This window comes from Strongylocentrotus purpuratus, unplaced genomic scaffold (genome assembly GCF_000002235.5).
Source record: "Strongylocentrotus purpuratus isolate Spur 01 unplaced genomic scaffold, Spur_5.0 spur5_contig_834, whole genome shotgun sequence".
NCBI classification, from domain to species: domain Eukaryota; kingdom Metazoa; phylum Echinodermata; class Echinoidea; order Camarodonta; family Strongylocentrotidae; genus Strongylocentrotus; species Strongylocentrotus purpuratus.
In genome coordinates this window covers 316,698-338,398 of record NW_022145540.1, presented here as the reverse complement: position 1 = coordinate 338,398, position 21,701 = coordinate 316,698, and the positions used below count along the sequence as shown (strand labels likewise).

The 21,701-nt window shown below is 37.8% G+C and overlaps 2 protein-coding genes across 3 annotated transcripts; one reads left to right on the top strand and one right to left on the bottom strand.

Moving 5' to 3' along the window:
• Positions 1-617: 617 nt before the first annotated feature.
• LOC100891843 (proteasome assembly chaperone 4) lies at positions 618-3,580 on the bottom strand. 2 transcript variants are annotated; one of them, XM_030984856.1, is made up of 4 exons: positions 3,478-3,580; positions 2,396-2,780; positions 1,832-1,907; positions 618-1,376 (listed from the first exon to the last, which is right to left on the bottom strand). In XM_030984856.1, exons 2-4 carry the CDS (start codon positions 2,597-2,599, stop codon positions 1,255-1,257), a joined length of 402 nt encoding a protein of 133 aa, XP_030840716.1. In that variant the 5' UTR covers positions 2,600-2,780; positions 3,478-3,580; the 3' UTR covers positions 618-1,254. The 2 variants fall into 2 exon arrangements, with proteins under 2 accessions (XP_030840716.1, XP_003727241.1); XM_003727193.3 differs by lacking the exon at positions 3,478-3,580 and having other exon boundaries at positions 2,396-3,166.
• Positions 3,581-9,190: 5,610 nt separating this feature from the next.
• Positions 9,191-17,783, top strand: LOC115923677 (tubulin beta chain-like). The gene is made up of 4 exons (XM_030984846.1): positions 9,191-9,254; positions 11,421-11,529; positions 16,379-16,605; positions 16,821-17,783. The coding sequence occupies exons 1-4, from the start codon at positions 9,198-9,200 to the stop codon at positions 17,766-17,768; spliced, it is 1,341 nt and encodes a 446-aa protein (XP_030840706.1). The 5' UTR covers positions 9,191-9,197; the 3' UTR covers positions 17,769-17,783.
• The last annotated feature ends 3,918 nt before the right edge of the window (positions 17,784-21,701 follow it).

Genomic DNA, 21,701 nt, shown 5'->3' with positions numbered 1-21,701 from the left:
TTCCTTATTGCCAATAAATGTATGTATTCTCCTTGATTGAAACATCTTTGTGCGTATCTTTCCATTTTTAATTGAAAAAGAAAGAGCAAATTTAGTGCAATTCTTTCTTGTAAAATTATCAGTGTACCACTAGGCGTAAAACAGAAAGATGTTGTATTGCCCTTTGCGACCGACCCAAAAATGTTAAAATATACAGTCTGCTTTTTTTTTTAAAAGTTTTTCTTCTTTAACGTTTTTAGAAAAAAAATGGTTAACAAATAGAAAAAATTGTATTTAAAGCATTCAAAAGTGAGAAATACCAGCCCAAAGAGGGAGAAGGAAAAAAAAATAGTTTTTTTTAAATATTTCGACTTTTTTTTTTTTTAAGCCCTTTGTGGAAACGTAACAATGGAAAATGAAATAAATACATATGTATATGAACTTTTTCCGTGTGTACATTTATCTTTTATTTGCAAATAAAGAAAGCCAGTGTTATGGAAATTAGTTATAGTTGCATTTGTCTGTTATTTCGAAGTATTCTAGACTTCAGTCAAATTAAATGTTGTTTGTTTTAAAATTTATACACTTTTTGGACAAACTTTGTGGACAGACAAGAAAAGATGAAAATTTACTCTGGATTTTCTTTTTGCTGTATCATTTGATGTTTAATAATTAACACTTCACTATTGATAAAAAATATGCCTTTTATAATCGTGTCTAGAATTACACGTCACTTGTGGTAGATCATACACGTTTTTTGTTTTTTTCTATAGTGTTAATGAGAGCATTTCCTTGGTGCATCTACTGTACATGGTCTGATAGCAGAATGAGTGTGGTTTCTGATGCTACCCCTTAAATCTGAGCACCTTTATTGTGGAATAAAGAAGAAAAAAATAAGAAGAATTGTGGAATAAATTGTCCAAAGAACCCTGCTCCTTTCCAAACATAAAACAGGTCAAGCTCAATGCATAGTGTCTCTGTTGGTGGACGAGTAATAAAATCCTTGATCCTTGAGTTTTGTTTGAAAAGTTCATGAACGATTTTGATACAGCACCCATGGTCCCATCAGGTTCAAAGGTTATGTCTGAAGAAGGAGATCCATCTTGTGATACACAAGCCTCTGAATCATCTCCAACAGTCCACCAACTGAATGGGGAAGTGGTTTCAGCTAATTTGGTCGGGTCTTGATGCCACGCAAGTGTTAAAAAAAGGTCCACTCGTCGGCTGAATTCATGAGAGGAATGTTTGAGTTCAAAGTCCTTGCGCTCTCTGGTGTCAAAACTTGTCCGGGTTGGCTTTCATTTCCTCTGTTAACCTTTTTTCAACAAGGGATACCATCAGTTGGTCTACTGCGGGAAGGCTGCAACTCACGAACACCTGCTTGCCAGTCGATTTGGCTTGACAAATAAAACAATAGAAATTAATACAAGATAACATTGAACATTCAGGTGCATTGATATGACAAACTTATATTACACCTTTAGTTTTATTCAACATTTATAAAGCATATGAAACAATTGACTTTTCTTCACCACATTCTAAAAATGATAAGCTAAGTAAAGCTATCTTACTCAAGTTCGTCAAGGAACATTCTTGTAGTCTTTATACATTAGCCTTGAAGACTTGATTGATATCATACATTTATTACATTATTTATGAGAACTTTTCCAGCTTTTCTTGCAATATTTCATTTTCCCTTTTTTTTTTTCTTTTCCTTTTTAATTCTGTACCTTTCCTTCAGATTATCGTTAGAGGCTTGGACATTGCTGAGACCTCAAATCATTTGGAATGGCTTCAAATTATTGGTATTTCTGAATTTAAGCAGTTGACAGACTTGAGATGGAATTCTTACCTAATTTTTGGGCCAAAGCTGTGGGCTGAAGATCTGAAACATCACCCATCAACAAGCTACTGCTGGGTACACTATCCTGTTTGAAAATGAAAGTGGAAATATTAGAAAATTATTTATAAATTCTAAAAAATTTGACTTCAATTTTGAAGTTATCACTATGAAGATTAGATATCCCAAACATCGTATTAACTGATCATCAATTGTAAAGCCTCACGAGATCATGAATATCATTGATTATAACATTTTTCTTTTCTTTTAAAATTGATTTCAGGTTGTAAATTGTAAATTTGTTTCAATGATCTTCGATTTCCACTTTGGTATTTAATATTTTGGTATGTTGTTAAACAAAGTATGAATTCAATATTAGCTGTAAAATTTTGGGGATATTGAATATGTACCCATTTCACTAAATATTTATTTCTGATGCTTAAAAAATCACATACCGGTACTTAAATATTCCATAATTTAGAACAAATTTTTCCAATTCAGTTGTCTGCATCATTCCTATTCTTGTAGACATCTTATGTAAATCATGCCCAATACATATTTAGAGATTAAACTCACAAATTTGGTATCGATGGCCACTGCCAGGTTGTTCATGCTAGCTGGTTTGTTTCCAATCCATAACATGAAGCAGTCCTTCATCTTGGTCACATGAAAGAAAACCTCTTTATCCATCAAACTTTCTGAGAAACTGTGCACAGATATCCTACATTCAGCAGGTTCAATGCTTAAGGTCTCCTTTGTTTTAACTTCTTCATTCGTCATCCTGACTTCCCGTGCTGTACTGGTCTTTCAGCAAATTCACCTCGGCTCTACAGCTGTGAGGGGCAGACAGTGTTAATATTTTGGGTAGTTACTGAACCAACTTCTGCCAGATTCAATCACGGTTACTCCCTCCTTGGTCTTTGGCTTGTATTATGAACCTTCTGTCACATTTAGTAAAGTCCTGCAAATATTAAAGAGGGAAAAGAGCAAATAAAAAGTCACATTAAAACATTCATATTATTATTTAGGTATGAATTAAAGTGCCCTAAAGATGGCAATATACTTGCATAATATTGTGTCTTATAATCTAAAGCAATGTAACACTACTGCATGCCCCAAAGAACTGGATTTGGGAAAAGCAAAAACGACATCACAATAATTTATACCAAATCTCATAATTCAAGTACAAATTTCCAAACTTCTTTTGACCAGGACCAGATGATATCCTCTCCCCATTTAGACTCCAAGGCCTAGACCGAAAAATTCTGTCTCTTTCGTTCGTCAGCCTCTAATTTGGGTAGGATTGGCTCTAAATTTGTGTCTCTTCTCTTTCGTTCACTAGCCTCTTATTTGGGTAGGGTCGGCTCTAAAGAAAGAAGCCTACCTAACGACACACACACACACACACACACACACACACACACACACACACACACACACACACACATAAAATTTATCAGTGATAAAACCACATGCAAACATCACAATTCACATGCCGCCAGAAGAGATTGTATACTAACACAGTTATGAACATGTGGGGCATAAGATTGATCACACGAAATGTGACATTGGCAAATTCTTCTTTCACGAGTCATTTCGGATGTATGACATTTTCAAGTGTATCATGTATTCATTCAATGCATGAATTTCATAAATACCTTTGATATATTGCTCTTTTCTCCTCAAAATCTCTCGATTAATGCCGTTGACCAAAGTCAAAGACTCTTCAATTTTATGATCTTCTTCTTCTTCTTGATTTGTTTTTGTTTGGCAATCAGTCACAGTTGACTATTTTTGCCACACACTATTTTATGAATTATTTATATATATACATATATGTACAATTTCATGTCATAAATGACTATTTTTAGGATTCTTTCTCCTTCCATCCTCTTTCCTTCCTCTTTTTTTCTTTTTAGACTCTATAACTTTTTTTAGAGAGAAAATTCAATAAATTAATAATTTTGGAAAGAGACGACGGCCTAGCAAGTTGTGAATAGAAAACGCCTATAAACTAAAACTAAACGTACGTACTTGTGTTTACGCGCACGTGCGCGTTCAAATATCACCTCACGTATGCACATGTGTACTTCGCACTTACCCCCCCCCTTTTCAAAATGCCATCTTACCAGTCTTTGAGGTATATTTCGCAGACTTTCGGTTTTAACCTAGGTCACTCCGGCATAGGTGAGGGGGTGCCAGCTAGCATGTGATGTTGGAGGTGATCACCGAATTGTTAGAAAAGTAAATGGTCAAATTAGTTACAAGTATTGTGGGCTTTATTGGTGCAAGAAAAAGGAAAAGAGAAGATAAGAAAAAAAAAAAAAAAAAAAAAAAAAAAAAAAAAAAAAAAAAAAAAACTCAACAATAATTTAATTGTTTTGATACAGCCGCTTTGTTCTTAAACGAAGCGAACTATTGCTTTTTGTTTAACTATTTCTGAAAGTTTAAGTAGTGTCATGATTTCCTGTGGATGTGTTAAATCAGTTTCTACGAGTAACATAGCTCTTTCTATTATGTACTTTGGGCATTCAGTGAGAAAGTGGTTTACAGTTTCAGTACGTCCTATGCAGTTATTGCAATGGCCTGTCGAGTGTATATTCAATCTGAAGAGATCTAAGTTCAAACCTATCACTCCTATTCTTAATCTATGGAGAATACTTTCTTCAAATCTGTTCAACTTACATTCATATGGTTGATTTACTGTAGGCAGTATATGTCTAAGAGATCTATCAGAATTATTCCATCTGTCTTGCCAGAGTTTTATATACTTGCTGGATCTTTATGCTCTAGTCTAGCCTTTGTTCAAGGCAGCGAATTATTAATGTAACATAGACTACTTCTAATCAATCAATGGTGCCGGGTACAGAAAGGGTAAGAGGACATTTTTTTTTTTTTTTTTTGGTCCCAAAAATTTCGCAACGACTCAGCCAGCCGCTGAATAAGCGGGGGTAAGAGGACATTTTTTTTTTTTTTTTTTTTTTTTTTTTGGGGGGGGGGGGGGGGGGGGGGGGGGGGGTCCCGAAATTCCAAAATTTGACCGATTGACATTCCGTTCCGTTTGGGGGGGGGGGTAAGGTCATCTTTTTTAGGTCATCTTTTTTAGGTCATCCATTGGATTTTTTTTTTGATTTTTTTGTTGTTAATTATTACAAAAGGGTCAAGGGGGGGGGGTTTCCTGAAAACAATACACATAAAAAAAACTCAAGGGGGTGGTAACCCCCCCCCCCCCCCCCCCCTGCGTACGCGCCTGCTTGGCTTGATCTCTTTTTTATTTTTTCTCCCTCGAACAAGAAATCAAGCATTCCTGAGGGATCTCCTAGAACGTCTATTGAACTTACTTTCTTTGTATTCAAAAGACATACATACAAAGTCCTTTCAATGCTTTTAGGTCTATTTGGACTTTCGATTTATCGAAAGAAGAAAATACAGATCAGGAATTATTCAATTGAGGCATGAACTTAGATCCCATATTAGCCCTCTTGAATAGAACATAGCTCAGTGTGGTCCTAGTTACTTTCAAGATAAACGGAGGGGTGCTACCGTGCTACAAGAAATAAATCAAATCAAATTACATTACAATTCATTTCATTTTTCATTTCATTTTATTTATTAAATTAAATTGAATTCAAATTTGATTGATTAAAATCCAAACAGATAGTATAATTTTCCGTTTTTTTCTTCTAACAATGGATAACAAATTTCAAAATTAAAGTGCAACATTCTGTAATTGAGTGCAAAAGTCAAAATAACATAACCGGGAATGGCAAAACGTAACGTACCACTTCCCAACATTCTACCCTTTATTTGTAAAAGTTATACATTGAATCCTCCTATTTCGCAAAAAAAAGTATATACTAGTTTCACATCGTACTTTCTTCACAAGAAGGTTGATACAATTCATATAAGTCAATAAATGCAATGCTAGATTTTTTTCCCGGGAGTTGACGTCATTCCCCCCCCCCCGAACAATCTAAGCCTCCCCCCCCCCCCCCCCCCCCCCCCCCTCTCTCTCTCTCTCTTTCTCTCTCTCTCTCTCTCTCTCTCTCTCTCTCTCTCTCTCTCTCTCTCTCTCACTCTTCTCTCTCTGTCTCTCTCTATCTGTCTCTCTCTCTCTCTCTCTCTCTGTCTCCCTCTCTCTGTCTCCCTCTCTCTGTCTCTCTCGAATCTCTCTGTCTCTCTGTCTCTTTCTCTTTCGCTCTCCGATTATCTCTCTCTCTCTCTCTCGCCCTCCCTCCACCTCCCCCAACTCCCTCTCTCTATCTCTCTCTCTCTCTCTCTCTCTCTCTCTCTCTCTCTCTTTACCCCTCTCTCACTCAACCACTATATCTCCCAAATACTTCAACCAATGTCCATGTCATGTTTTTATAGAAACTAGGCTAAGCTGGTATGTTAATCGACAGAGCGAACCTAGCCTCTTATTGGGTGAAAATAATACATCTCTAGCATCAGTATACTCAAGTAAGGATTATCCCCACCCCATCACCCTTACCCTCCAGCCCCTAGCTAGAACGCTCATATCCCCACCAATAGCTCCCTTACCCCCCCCCCCCCCCCCCCCCCCCCTCCCCCTCCCCACCGGACTTACTATTATCCTCTCTCTCTCTCTCTCTCGATGAGGCACTGTTGATGGAGGTCAACCTCGGTTTGGCAGGGGGCATGGGTTTCCTGTTTGTTTCCTGAGCATGTAATCAGCTGTTTGAATCACCATATTAGTTAGTACCGGTCTAGCGGTGGGGCTGTTGACAGCGTGGCTTGGGTGCACCGAAATACCTATAGCCACACCAATGAGATTAACACGAGACCGAGAACGGGCCGAATAAAATCATACATTAACCTGAATGGGTATATTGGTCGGTTTTGGGATTGGGTTTTGCGGTGTGACTGAGTTGTCAGGGAACCACGCAACTAGAAGAACGATGCTCGTAATAATCCTTACGCATCCCGGGCATTCACCCAAAGCTTTGATAATAGTGATTATCTGAATTCTAGAACCTGAGAAAAATTAAAAAGATCAAAATGGTACATGAAAATTAATTGTATTTTTATTCATGAGATACGTCAAGTGAAACAAAAAAATATGTCAGATTTATCAAACTATTGGCCTGAGTTGAAAACAAAATCATAACAGACCATCGCCCGCCCCTCGCATTTTCTCAACAGAGTAAGCCTGTCAGCCCCCCCCCCCCCCTCCTGTATGTTTACAGTCCCACGCTACGCCTCTGTCTTCATGTTTATTTCCATCACTTCAGTACATTTTTTAAAACTTCAATTACAATGTACAATTACCACATATCTAGTATAGGGCTAATATGAATTGAACAAAATAACAGACAACCAACAACCAACAAAAACAACAAAAAAAAAACAGAGAAGAAGATAAAAGAAACAAACAGGCAAACAAATGAAAAAAGTTAAGAAACAAAGGGGGGGGGGGGTGATGAAAGAAAAAAATAGAAAAGAAAATAAAAGGAAAAGAAAGAAAGCGCAAAGTCATGTTCAAATCATCTTCTCTACGTGACCATCTCGATTCTGATCTCAAGAGCAACGTATACGTTTGTCGAATTATAACGAATGACGCATGGAACAAGTGGATGCCAGCACTGATCTGGCTTGTCTTCCTCGTTAAGTAGAAAAGGATGTGCTGATCGAGCGAGGGCTCCATTTGGATGCCTGGATCTTAAAGCAGGTTGAAACACTGCAGTGACTTAGCATACAGCGAGGTGGAGTATAGCGCGAGTGCCGATTTGAGAGTATTTCGTCCGATTTAAATCTTGGAGAAAGCAATTGGTAAGTTGGCTCATTTCGATATCTTTTGAATTTTGAATTTCATTTGCCGGAATGTTTAACCAATGATCGTGATGAAAAGCTTTAATGGTGTCAGGGAGTTGGTGCACCATTTATTATTGGAGGAACAGAGAAAATTGTTCATTTTGTAGCCAGAATAACATGCCGATTTAATACAGCTTTTTACAATACCCTCAAATTATTGTTTGCACCACATTACATTCAAATTCCGTATGGTGCCTTCACTAATATGAATAAAACAGTTAAAACAAGATAAATGTACTAGATCTCTCAATTTGTTTGTCTGTGTAATGCCTGGTAGTCATCAAGAGTTTTTCTTTGAAAGTGGATACATCAATTAGATTTGGTCCGGTTGATTGTTACGTTTTCTAATACAACTCTGGTAATGATGTCTACGATTATAAACCAAAATTATTATGTTTCAAATCACGCCGTATTTCCGTTTCGGTTTAATACAATTTGGAGTGGACTATTAGGCTATTATTATTATTATTATTATTATTATTATCATTATCATTATTATTATTATTATTACATCATATCAATTAGTAAATAAATTAGATTTATGATTTTACATTCATTGGGTGCATGCAGGACAAAATGATAAACGTTCAATAACTTCAGTATGAACAAAGGAAATGCTACACTGAGTCTTGGTGAACCAAATAATAACTATATAGGGGCCTATATGGTAGTATTATGGAGGCTATCGTGTCATAAGAATAATAAATGTTTAAAGACGGTGACGATGATGAATGACAACTAATCAATCAACAGCAATGTTTATGGATAATCAGATACTATCGCAACTTTGATCGTTAATGATAAAGATCATGATAGTTTATACATTTTTTCACATAAAAGTACCGAAGCCCGCCATTTTTGGAAAGAGGTTATTCTTTTTAATGAGTGACTTTCCTCAGAGCTGAGCTGAGCTTTCCTTATCTTCATATACCATCTGGTAAACTCTACGTCATGCACGGAAATTTGAATTATGCTCTCGCTCTCTCGAAAATCCACATTTCCAATCTTACAAAGAATGGTCTACATGCACTGCAGTTGGTTCTATCGTTCTATCGGTATTGAACTACTATAATTATACATGATACAGTTTAGTGCTATATCGGGTAAACTTAGGTCAATGAACTTACGCATGGGTTTTACTTTTGACGTCTGTGAAAGAAACTCTAGAGAGAGAACGATAATTCATATTCATTTTCTATTGGGATCTGGATGAGATGATTATGGTTTGTATTTCCTCTCTCTTCACCCCCTCAACCCCCTCCCCTACCCCCCCCCCCCCGATCGAGTCTATTATGTATGTCTCTCTCACCCACCCTCTCGCCCTCTTTCGCATACATGCAGTTGCCAAGGAAGATTCCAGGGCAGTAGCGTTTTACTTGGAAATTGTTGTCCGGGATGAAGATTAGAGGTAGAATGTATAGAGTTCTCTATCAATCTGACACAACAAACCCTTCATCAGACTTCCTATTTCAACCTCGATATTACTTACTATTTTTGTTCTTCTTTGAAATATTGTTATTTCGTCAATATATCTTTCAGAATAATCATGCGTGAAATAGTGCACATCCAAGCCGGCCAGTGCGGCAACCAGATCGGTGCCAAGGTAAGCTAATGGGCATCTAATGACACCTTTATTTACCCATAATCATAATCACTCCGACAGTTCATCATCCTCACCCGGTACCCCCCCCCCCCCCCCCCCCCCCTCTCGTTATGGTAAGGCATGTCCCCTAGTCCCCCACCAAGTCTACTGTGAAGCATGCATGAGCATTATAAACAAGTCACGATGACATTTTTGCTTATTTTCTTATGATGTCAGGAAGATGAAAGATATTCTCAAAATCGCTTAGGAGGATTATGGGTCATCATGACTCTTTTTGCTATCTGTAAGAGCGCCCTCTTTAGCTGATAATGTCATATTCTACGTTCATTTTTAATATTATTTTGGAATTCGTTGCAATGATCACTTTCAGTTTAGTACAAAATACCTCAGCTAATTTATTTTTTGTAATAAATAATTAATAAGGAACACCTACTTTTTGCCTTGTTTGGATATCGAAATAAATTCAAATCGGAAATAATAAAGCCATAAATATAAAGGCAAAGGCCTATATAGTGTAATAGAGACGAAGCGCCAATCCACTTTTCAAGGAAGGGGGGGGGGGCATAGGGCAAGCACATTATTCAGAAGCACATCTAAATACTAAAATTATTCCTTATTTGGATTGGCGCCCCTGATGATTGGTAAATTACGATTTGTTAGCTGAGTCATATCACTTTTCTTAAACCCTTGTGAAGAACTCCTGGTTTTAATGGTTTTGTGGATTTTTGTTAATGCTTCCATACTCCAAATATAGCCAGAAATATTAAATAATCTTGTGAAGTATTTAATCTGTCAAGTTTTTCATTAAGCAATATCGATTTGTGAAGCCTCAGCAATAATTATTTTTGACTTTGCAAAATTCAGCAGAATTTATGATTTGGAATTTTGGATGGTTGTCAGAAACGCATTATACTCCAATAATAATAATAGGCTGACATAATTTAGCTGTTAGAACTATTCCTAGACAGCTCCTTTTAAAATGCAATACAACCAATAAATATCCCTTTTACAAGCGTTTGGAGTAAGGCCCACTTTTATTGAACTGGACTTTGTTCCGCTCTTTTCTTCTGAATAAATATTGTGTAGATTCAAAAGCAGTCCCCAAAGTATTATTGATAGTTCTATCTTTGTAGTGCTTTCGTTAACACTATTTGTACATGCAAAAAACTACCATGCCAAACAAACCGTATATTGTATTCAAGAACTATAATCTTCAAATAGAGCCTCTCAAAAGTGAAGCATCTATAATGATTATGTCGGACTGTGTTCTTTCGTACTTGTGTAAATCATGAATTAAATAAAAGCCCTTTTCAATAGGCTAGGTTTGCTACCAGGAATCTTTGTACAATCTTTTGAAAACTAAAAGAAATTTGACAATAATGCCTCGCAGCTTTTTTTCCTTTTTATCTACTGCTAGAGTTCAATTATCATCAATCCAATAATTTACGCATTTTGGTTTTCTAACTTCTAAGTCTTATTGCACCCAGCTCCATGCTCGACTGTATTGTACGAAAAATCCCAGATAGGTTTTTGAGCAGAGCAGGAAATTTAGTTAGGATGTCAGTCATGCCACATTTCCGACAAGAAAGGAAAATATTCTTATGGGAGATTTCCTAAGCCTTGAATCACAAACAATCGAACACTCTTTTGATCAAAATCATTATTGAGGGGGACAGTTAGCAAATTTCAAAGTGTTTGATATTTGCATCTATTACATTTTCGGCATATCTTATCATGATTATTTAGTAGGGTGGGCCGGTGGGGGTTAAAGTGACTCATTAACTGCGCGTTTGCAATCTACATTTGCGAGTTTCGGGTCTCGGGGCACGGGAAATGAGTCCCCCCCCCCCCCCCCCCCCCGGCAAAACCCCATGTATGGCATACTTTGTTATAGGTACACAAAATAAAAAAAAAGTTGCGTCTAATTGTGTTCTTGTACCACCCTTTCAAATGTTGCATATACTTGTCAGATATTTTTCGGAACTGTGCCCCCCCCCCCCCTTCCCTTTAAAAAAAAAATCACGACTCCACCCATGATACACAACAATGCATCTCGCCCAAATTTGTTGATTGTAACACAGCATTTCCTTCTTCTTCTTTTATCTTCTTCTTTTTCTTCTTCTTTCCCCCCTTTTTTTTTTTTCTTCTTCTTCTTTTTTTTTTTAGTTCTGGGAGGTAATTTCCGATGAGCATGGTATCGACCCTACAGGGGCATACGTCGGGGACAGTGAGTTACAACTGGACAAGATAAACGTGTATTATGGATTGGCATCCGGTGAGTATATTGAAATGATGAACAAATAAAAAGGGGGACAAAGAAAAAAAATGAGGGGCATTAAACACGCCCCTCTCTACTTTAACAAAAATGAAAGCTAGTATTAGACACTATAAGCCTATTCGTTATAAATATAATGGTCTTAAAATTGCAATTGTTATATCATATTGCTGATAGCAACATAAGAGCCACTGATAAGTAGAGTTTGTCCAACTCTAGTTTGTTCGAGTTGGGCACAATATGGCGAATACTGCTTTGTTGGGCAAGCACAAAACAAATAATACACAGCATGTTGGCCAAACTCATGTGGCTCTGGTTTGGGCAACGTATAGTGTAAATGGGTCTTCTAACAAGACATTCATCAAGTTTTGATTCTGACGATGTTGTATAGAAAATTTGTTACAAGACAGCATATATAACACATAATAACGGGTAAATTTTTAAAATTGAGATAAAGATCGCAACATATTGTTATAATAAACTTAAATAAAATAGCTTGGCAAATAGTGCTGATGTATTTGGTGAGAGACATGTAGGGTTGAACAGCTTAAGACTTGCCTGCAAAATGAATGTTTCTAATGTCATGTTAGAGTAAATTGCTCAGGTAGACGCACCAATGACTAATTTAATTTCAGATTGCTTTGATTGTTCTAAAATGATACATGACCGCATACAAACAAACTTGAGGTTGTCACCGGTAACAATGAAGCGGGAATAGTTAACCATAAAATACTTTGCTCCGATCAAAGATTGATTGACTAGTCGATGATTAATGCCAAACGCATGCACATATCTTTTGCATTTTTACCTTGAGGTCATAGTACCTACAAGATAGAATATTATCTTGTTTTAATGTTATAGAATATTGTCATATCTTAATTTTAAACAAATGAACTGAAAGGACAGCGATCGAATCATTACTTTCGTCTTCTCCAACCTAACAACAGAATAATATACTGTTTACTATTGGAAACTTATATAATTATCAACTTACTGTAAACATAATAAGATCAAGATCACAACTACACGTACATGTCTATGAGTACAGCTGTATATAGTTTACAGTATGCTGTTGCTATACGACTGTGTTCACAAAACGTGTTCAATAAACTTTGTCCGGGTACCTTAGTTACAACATGCACTAAGAGCTAATTCGAATGAAAACTTTTGGTGATTCAACTATATAGACACGGCCCGACGGCCGTATGAATAAAACATGCATACAAAGCGTTGTCACCGGCGACAATATTCTTTTGTTCTTTTTTAGCATTATCCTCTGAATATGGACAGTGTGATTTTGTACTTCGAATCTAAATAATATTGCAGCCTCGTGCAAATGCCTTGTAAAGCAAAGGCTTTATATTGAATTCTTTTGAATTCATGATTAGAATCTATCTTGTGACCTCTGATTCTGAACTTTGGAATCATTATGAAAATAACGATTGGATATCGGTATGGAGTGATTGTTATGAAAAGTAGTTCCGCGCCTCTCAGTCATACCGAAATGATTTCGAAATTCTTAGTCTGTTTCCAGGGGCGTGTCTTAAATACATTGGATTCATGGTGGGGGAGGGGGGTAAACATTTTTCTTTTCGGTGAAGAAAATGATGGGCCTTGGTTCGGGATGACGCTATAGCAAAAAGATTTTTAATTTATTAATTTATATATTTCCACTTGTACGATGGAACACCCTTATATTCAAAAATGTTGTTTTTCATAGGGGTTTATAATGGACCTACGTTATAGTCGAATCGTTTTGCCCCAGGTTGTTGTTGAAAGCTTCGTTACTTATAGGAGAAGTGAAATCTTCTTCCACGGTCTCTTTGTACTTCTATTTTATTTTAAAAGTGAATGGCATATACTCATAGCAAATATTCGGGGACTTCACGAACGTCTCCATGTATGATATAACCAGCAACCCTCCCCGACCATATGGAAACGTTGTATCATCCGCTCAATCTGACTTGCGTGCATAGAACAAATAAGCATTTTTCAATGAAAAAGTGAAGTTTTCTAAAATGTGCGTTTCTTTCCAGCATTGGGGCGCCCGGAAGTCACTCGGGTAACATTTCATAAAGTATAATATAAAAAGACCATATGCACATTTTCTGTACTTTTGTCGGAAAAAATACATTTATCCAGCATAATGTCGTCTCTTATTGCGTTGGAGAAGAGCAAATAGCGAGTTTCAATCGCACTTTGGCCGCTCTAGCAAGCTCTCACTCGTTTCACTGTGGTCAAGCGACTTTGGGGCAAGCGGTTAATGAAAATACTAATCGTTAGCTTTCTTCTGGTATTAAACTTGTTTTGATTGATTGTATAATTTTGTCGGAATAAAGGAAACAAAAAGGCTCGAACAATAACTTATCAGCGACTGAATTGACCTTTTGACCTTGAATTCCCTGTTGCAAGCGCACTAATGACGTCATCTTCGCTAAATCAGTGTCTTTTATCGTAAAATGCGACACTTTCACAATGTTTATTCATCTCTTTTAATTATTAGTAAGATATAACATATTTTTTCTGATATCAGTGAAGTTTTGGGTTTTATTTAATGAGTAATTTTAAAATAAGAGTCATTTACTGTTTTAATTTACTGGATCGTACCATTATAAAGTCGCAGGGTAGAAAGATGCATTTTCGAACCGCGCCAAATTTAATTTACGTTCCGACATTCTGTTAAATGGGTTCGTGTTGTTAAGAATCCACTGCTTTCTTCTCCAACAAACGTCCACATGCGGAGTCGTTTATCAACTAAATTATTCAAATTTATGGAAATACTTCCTAGCTTCCCAGGTGTTTGTGCTGCTGTTAATTGAAGCATTTCATTCACCGATATCATTCTTTGTACTCCAATTGCCAGAACGCAAATTTCATTTCGGTTTTATAGTTTCATCGGAGACGTTTATCAACTATAATGTATTCAAATTGATGAATGCTTCCTCCCCAGGTGTTTTTGGTGTTTATGCATTTCATTCACCTGTTATTATTCTTTGTACTCCAATTGTTAGAATACAAAATACATTTTGGTTTTATATTTTCATGCAATAAAAGTAAGTCAATAAAAGAGTATGTTCTGCACAATAAAAACAATGTGTGTCCTTATTGTACAATGTAATGTGTCCCCTCATTTTGTAATAGTTAATTTACCCATTCACATCATGGAACTACCTGCCCGATGAAGCCAGTGGCCTGTGACCCCTGAGCACTCAACACCGTGTGGGAGTCAGTTTGTGTTCAACTTCTTTTATGAGACAAATACAAACAAACGTTTCCATATGCTTGCCAAAAATTGAACGGCCTGGATGACGTACATTTTTGGCGGCAAATTTTAACTTGACCTGCCCCTTATTGATGTTGTAGAGACTCCCAAACTCATATACAAAAACTATGATAGTGTCCTCCTCACAAACAGGGGCGTACGCAGGATTTTTTCAAGGGGGGGTTTTAAAATCTGGCCCAAAATATTTTGCTCCCGAAAAAAAAAAAAAAAAAAAAAAAAAAAATCCAAAAGGGGGGGGGGGGGTTTAGGGAAATTTAGGGGGGGTTAACACACAAAAAATTACCAAAGGGGGGGTTTAACCCCCAACCCCCCCCCCCCCCCCCCCTGTGTACGCGCCTGCTCACAAATATATTTTGTGAACAAATAGATGACACCCTATGATTAATTTTGTGTGGAGCCTCCATATTGTGGCAACAAATGGCATTTTAAAATCATGTAGCCATTGAAATGACTATATTTGCCATTTGCCAAGCTTCTGTGGAGGTCAACTATAGTTTTCCTAAAGAAAATATTTGCATTCGTTGTTAAAGATGAAGTTGAGTTCTGGTCATGCGATTGCATTGTGAAAGAAACGGTGTGAAATCGACCAGAAAAGGTTGATCATCTAGCATATAAGAATGTGTGTGTATTGCAAGGTTCTGGAATCATCAAAATGACAAGAAATTTGGCCAAGTCTAGGTAAAGTTACAAACACTGTACACAGAAAGATATATATGGGACTACACGAACACGTGGAGTAAAAAAAACCTACCCCCCGAGTTTTACGAGTTACATGACATATTTAGAATATAAAGGCATTTGAAGAGCCATGCTTTTCAGGGAACATGTCTTATCTGATGTTCTTCCACACTTGCATAATAAGAATGATAACGCTCACAAATTATTTTTCACCTCTTCCCAGAACTCAACCTTCTCTTTAATGTCAGAGGGGTCAGAGTTGTGGGTTCTATTTTCTTTTTGTATACATTTCAAGATACCGCTTGAGTTCTTAGATCAAATTATACATGATGAATTTCTTTGTACCCCTTTTTACCTTTGGTTATACGAAAGAAGAAAATATAATTTACAGTTTGGTTTGGGTTGGTTTGGGTGCCGGACCAGAACCAAGGCTGGTCCGACGCAATGCCATGAAGTGGGGAGATTTTGTGTCTGAAAGTTCTGCACAAATTCATTCCATTAGTCAGTCAGTTTGATCTCCTTTGAGTTGTGTCGAGCCACTCCGATTAACCATCCCGAATCACACCCGAAGCCTGCCTCATTTTGCTCCGTACCAACCAGCTCACAGAGTCCAAAATCGGCACCCAATTCGGCTCTGTTGGCACTTGCCGAGTTGGGTGACGAAGTGGGATCCGATCTCGTTGCAGCTCAAAAAGCGCTTGGCGAGAGGGAGGCAGGACCAAGTGGCTCCGTATTTCTTTCTTATATTAGTATATTTCATGATGACTCACATATATATTTTTTTTATATGAACATAATTTCTATAAAAAATTTGCTTCGCTTCCTGTTGACTTGTGTCGACATGTTTCCCTACATTTTGATATTATATTTCTTTGCCCCGCCATCTAGAAGAGAAATATGTTCCTCGTGCCATCCTGGTGGATCTGGAGCCTGGTACCATGGATTCGGTCCGGTCTGGACAATTTGGGCGGCTCTTCCGTCCAGACAACTTCGTCTTCGGACAGAGTGGGGCAGGGAACAACTGGGCCAAGGGACACTACACCGAGGGAGCAGAGCTGGTGGATGTTGTCATGGATGTCTTGAGAAAAGAAGCCGAAGACTGCGACTGTCTCCAGGTAAAAAAGTAAATCCGTGATAAAAATGTCAAATGCCCCTAATAGTGTCCTTGAAAGCTATTAAAATTTGACCATCCGCAATTTGTTCAAAATCAGATTAAAATGATTCAAACAAGTGATATGGCTTTTATCTGTCTGTCAATGGATTTTACGATTGTCCGAGATAATTTGTATGTATTTAACAAGACGTTTTTCTTTTATTTCCTTTACTACAGGGCTTCCAGCTTACACACTCCCTTGGTGGTGGTACCGGTTCCGGTATGGGAACCCTTCTCATCAGCAAGATCCGTGAAGAGTACCCAGACCGCATCATGAACACATTCAGCGTTGTGCCATCACCCAAAGTATCAGACACTGTTGTTGAGCCATACAATGCCACACTCTCAGTCCATCAGCTGGTTGAGAACACAGACGAGACCTACTGCATTGACAATGAAGCCCTCTACGATATCTGCTTCCGTACCCTCAAGCTGACCACACCCACCTACGGAGATCTGAACCATCTGGTCTCTGCCACCATGAGTGGAGTCACCACTTGCCTGCGATTCCCTGGCCAACTCAATGCTGATCTCCGCAAACTTGCCGTCAACATGGTTCCCTTCCCACGTCTTCACTTCTTCATGCCTGGCTTTGCACCTCTGACCAGTCGAGGAAGCAAACAATACCTTGCCTTGACCGTTCCAGAGCTCACCCAGCAGATGTTCGATGCCAAGAACATGATGGCTGCATGTGATCCTCGTCATGGTCGCTACCTCACTGTTGCCGCCATCTTCCGCGGTCGTATGTCCATGAAGGAGGTCGACGAGCAGATGCTCAACGTACAGAACAAGAACAGCAGCTACTTCGTCGAATGGATCCCCAACAACGTCAAGACCGCCGTCTGTGACATCCCACCACGTGGTCTAAAGATGTCTTCCACCTTCATTGGCAACAGCACCGCCATCCAGGAGCTCTTCAAGCGCATCTCTGAGCAGTTCACCGCTATGTTCAGGAGGAAGGCTTTCCTTCATTGGTACACTGGTGAAGGTATGGACGAGATGGAGTTCACAGAGGCTGAGAGCAACATGAATGATCTGGTGTCTGAGTACCAACAGTACCAGGATGTCTCTGTTGATGACGATGGCGACTTTGACGAGGAGGACGAAGAAGAGGACTTGGCATAGAGCCACCCATTCAAATCGATACTTAAATATAATAACTCTTTGAAGAACATTCTGGCTGTATTGGTAAACAATGGTTGTTTATCAATACCGAGCTCAAACCTTTTATTGTGCAGTATTGCAATATCACCATTTTTGTTGATCAATTTGAAGATCAAAAGTAATGTTTACAAGAAAAAATATGAATGCATGACGTTAACGGGAGCATCTAGTGTCGATTTTTTTTCTAGACATCTATATAGTAATTATTAGATCAGTATAGTCATACTCACATTGCGACTGTGATTAATGCATGCCCTTCTATAGCTCAGGCTTAAACCAATGAAGACTGAGAATTCGCATGTAAACAATTATCTTGTCTAGAATTAGTATTCATAAAATGGTATTAACATATCTCTATGACAACAACTTTATTATAAATCACAAAAAATACACTTTATACACAGTCCAACAAGCATGATAATGACTAGGAACTTACCAAGCACTGTATGCCAAATATGGAGAAGGAAAGAGATTGACATGGATTTGAGAAAATGGGAGCAGTTGCATTTTGGTGAGGGCTCTTGACCCTCGTACAATCATCGCAAGAGGTCCCGGGTTCGATCTTGCTCGATGCTGACATCATTGGTAAAGACATTATTTGACCATGCACGCATGCACTTTATTTTGCCCCTCTCTATATCGCAGGTGCAATCAAAATAATGGATATACCTGCATATACTTGGATGATTATAATTGCATGGACCGCATGAAGGGCCGTATTGACTGATGGGGCTACCTCGGGTAAATAAGACCAATTTCTCAATTGTTAATCATTGTTCCCTTTTGGGTCTGAATTACGGATACCATTATAATGAGTTTTGGCCGACAAAAGATCATCGGAGAGCGTGTCACAATCGTTATTGAAATAACATATTATCATCATCAATAAGTATCTTTAGTCAGCTGAAAATGAATCGCCTCAGTTCACGTCTGTGTGAATATCATTATCATCAGTCGAGAAATAGATCCATTCCCTTACAATACAAACTGTGCTAAATAGAGAACAAAAAAAAAATCCCCTTTCTAAACGCCTTTCTGCTTGAATATCTAGCAGGATAAGAGGTATCATGCAATATCATTCAGGGATACCTTTCTTTACAAAAATATGGAATCGTAGATAAAAAGTAAAATAAAAAGAATTATACCTCACTCACTTGTTTTTGTTTGCATGTTTTGATGATGTACATGCATGCAGAAGAAAACAAAATGAATTGATACAAGACATAGTGGTAGAGATATAGAGAGAGACTGTGAGATGAAAGTGAGATGCAGGAAAATAAGCGGAGAGAGAAAGAAAGAGATAGGGAAAAAGAGAGAGAGAGAGAGAGAGAGAGAGAGAGATTTTACTAGCTAGTAAAATCAATCATGAGGCAAAATGACCACGAGATTACTTCGTTGCCCGGATATCCTGCAATGCTGGATACCGATATATCAGTCTCTGATTTTTAGAATTCTTTGTTTCACAGGTGTGCAACCCCCCCCCCCCCCCCCCTCCCCCACAAAAAAAAATCTTTGGGTAAATCTTAAATTTGTCGGAAAATCGCACAAAATATAAAAACTGACTTTCTTGTTTCTTCTCCTGACAACAAACTCTATCATTATCGGCATATTCAAATATCATGGGATCGGGAGGGGGAGCTTCAAACAAAAATCAGCTAACTAGTCGGCAAATTTGGTACCGAATACCCATTCAGAATGGCTTCGTATAAGCCTATATAAAAACGTTCGTCTGTTAATGGCAATTTTTTTTTTAAATGGCGGAGGGGGGGGGGGCAAGAGCCCCCAAGCCCCCACCCATAAAAAAGTTATGATAATACTGATAAATTGAAAGAGTGCCAGTATTGCGGGAAGAATGGTCTTATATTATTTTGCCTCTAGTGGAAAAAAAAGACATGGAGATGCGATTAATGCATAAGACTTTTACGTTGAAGGTATATAAAGTTGTTCCCCCCCCCCCCCCACTACCACCTCCTCCCTCTCATTCACTTGCCTTCCCTCCATCCACTCCATCACTCTCTCTCTCTCTCTCTCTCTCTCTCACGCTCTCTTCCTCGATCCATCTAAAGGCTCCCTGTCAATATTATCAAACGACAAAGGAGGAGATGACGTATACGTAATATGCCAATACAATTCAATTCTCTTCAAAAATATGTATTGATTAAAATCCAAACAAATAGGATCGTTCTCAACTTTGTTTATAACATTGGACAACAAATTTCAAAATTATAGCGTATAACATAAATAATTGAGTGTAAGAATATTATAACAGCCAGGAATGGCAAAAATTGACGTACTACTGCATCTCTCTTCGTGCATAGAATACAAGGACCTGTTTCTTCAAACTTGTTATCAATAATAAGTTATAGTAACTGTTATATAAGCTACTGAAATCATGAAATTTGATTGGCTTAAAGCAACTTTGTCATAGAAATTTAACATTTGTTATTGATACACTGTAACAAATTTTATGAAACAGGGCCCAGGGATAAAAAATAAATTAAATTACTCTGAATACTTTTACAACTTTTTTATTATGTTATTTCTTTTCAAATAAAAGGAACAAAATACAACATGATAGTAAAACAATATACATCTGTCATTATGTTTTATGTTTACCAAGGGGGTGACGTCATAAGCCTTTAAATTTATAATCGACTGTTGTTCGTGTTCGTCTCTTCATGTCTCTTCCTCGTTCCAGCTAAAGGATCCCTGACAATTAAAAGGGGTCAAGGCGGGGATGACGTTGTATTATGATCGATTTTTGTTTGTGGCCGTCGTCAGGCCTGTAGCTTTTTCAAACCCCCTGTTGCGTAACACTATCTATACAGCTATACCTGCCTCGTTTATCCGCTCACTTCAAGTCCCCATAGCAACCATACCCATGTAACTCCTCAACCACTGCATTATTTTTCAGGGGAAGGGGGTACGCCTCAGTTATGCAATAACTAAATGCACCCCTCCCCCTCATGACTTCCCCAATCGTGTCTTTTTATGGTATTGCAAGATCATTGGTTTGTTTTGTTTAAGAATAATATATAATTTATTGTTCACCTCCCTGGTTTATCATATTTTGTTTGTTATCATAAAATAGCGCTTAGAGACTTCGGTGCAGCGCTTTATAAATCACCGTTTTTATCATTATTACTGTTTTATATTCTCTCTCTCTTCTCTCTCTCTCTCTCTCTCTCTCTCACTCTCTCTCTCTCTCTCTCTCTCTGTCTCTCTCTGTCTCTCTCTTTCTCTCTATCTCTCTTGGCTCTCGAATTATTTCGTTAATCAAATCATGCACGGATATAATATAGGCCTACTCAAATAGTGACTCGAGAAATCAAATAAAATTGATCAGTGTAGGCTGGCACTTGTACAATTCAAACAGATTTTGAAACTAATGGTCATCGCATGCATAGTAGTCCCTATATTGTCTATCCAATTATTTACCCCCCCCCCTCAAAAAAAAAAAAAAAAAAAAAAAAAAAAACTTTCCCCCATTTCTTTTTCCATATTACTCACTTCTCTATAATCAGAGAAACGCCCACATTTGTTAATAGATGATGAAAGTGGTAAAGACATGTCTTTGGAATTTGTCATTACTTTATTTTGGTTGTGTGCGACCATAAACTTGAACACTCATAAAAACAAACTTCTTCTCGGAGATTTAAAAAAAAAAGAAGATTTCTGTACTTTATAGGCCTAAAACTAGCATTGATTCACAACACTGAGTTTGATGAGTTCGTGTACTTCGGCAATGTAGCTACAGCTACAGGGATTAAAATTTCAAATGATTCATCCCTTTTGCTATTTCTTGGCTTCTCAGTGCCGATTAGCGATTATGTTCCACCAGTTGCAATACAAAAGGAGACAAAAGGCTTCCCCAAAATTTGTTTTCATCCGCCG

Coding starts and splice junctions, on each gene's coding strand:
- LOC100891843 (XM_030984856.1), bottom strand. CDS start 2,599: ATGACGAATGAAGAAGTTAAAACAAAGGAGACCTTAAGCATTGAACCT. Junction 1,908..2,395: donor TGGCCATCGATACCAAATTT/GTGAGTTTAATC, acceptor ATTTTCAAACAG/GATAGTGTACCCAGCAGTAG. Junction 1,377..1,831: donor AGCTTTGGCCCAAAAATTAG/GTAAGAATTCCA, acceptor TTATTTGTCAAG/CCAAATCGACTGGCAAGCAG.
- LOC115923677 (XM_030984846.1), top strand. CDS start 9,198: ATGCGTGAAATAGTGCACATCCAAGCCGGCCAGTGCGGCAACCAGATC. Junction 9,255..11,420: donor GCAACCAGATCGGTGCCAAG/GTAAGCTAATGG, acceptor TTTTTTTTTTAG/TTCTGGGAGGTAATTTCCGA. Junction 16,606..16,820: donor AAGACTGCGACTGTCTCCAG/GTAAAAAAGTAA, acceptor CCTTTACTACAG/GGCTTCCAGCTTACACACTC.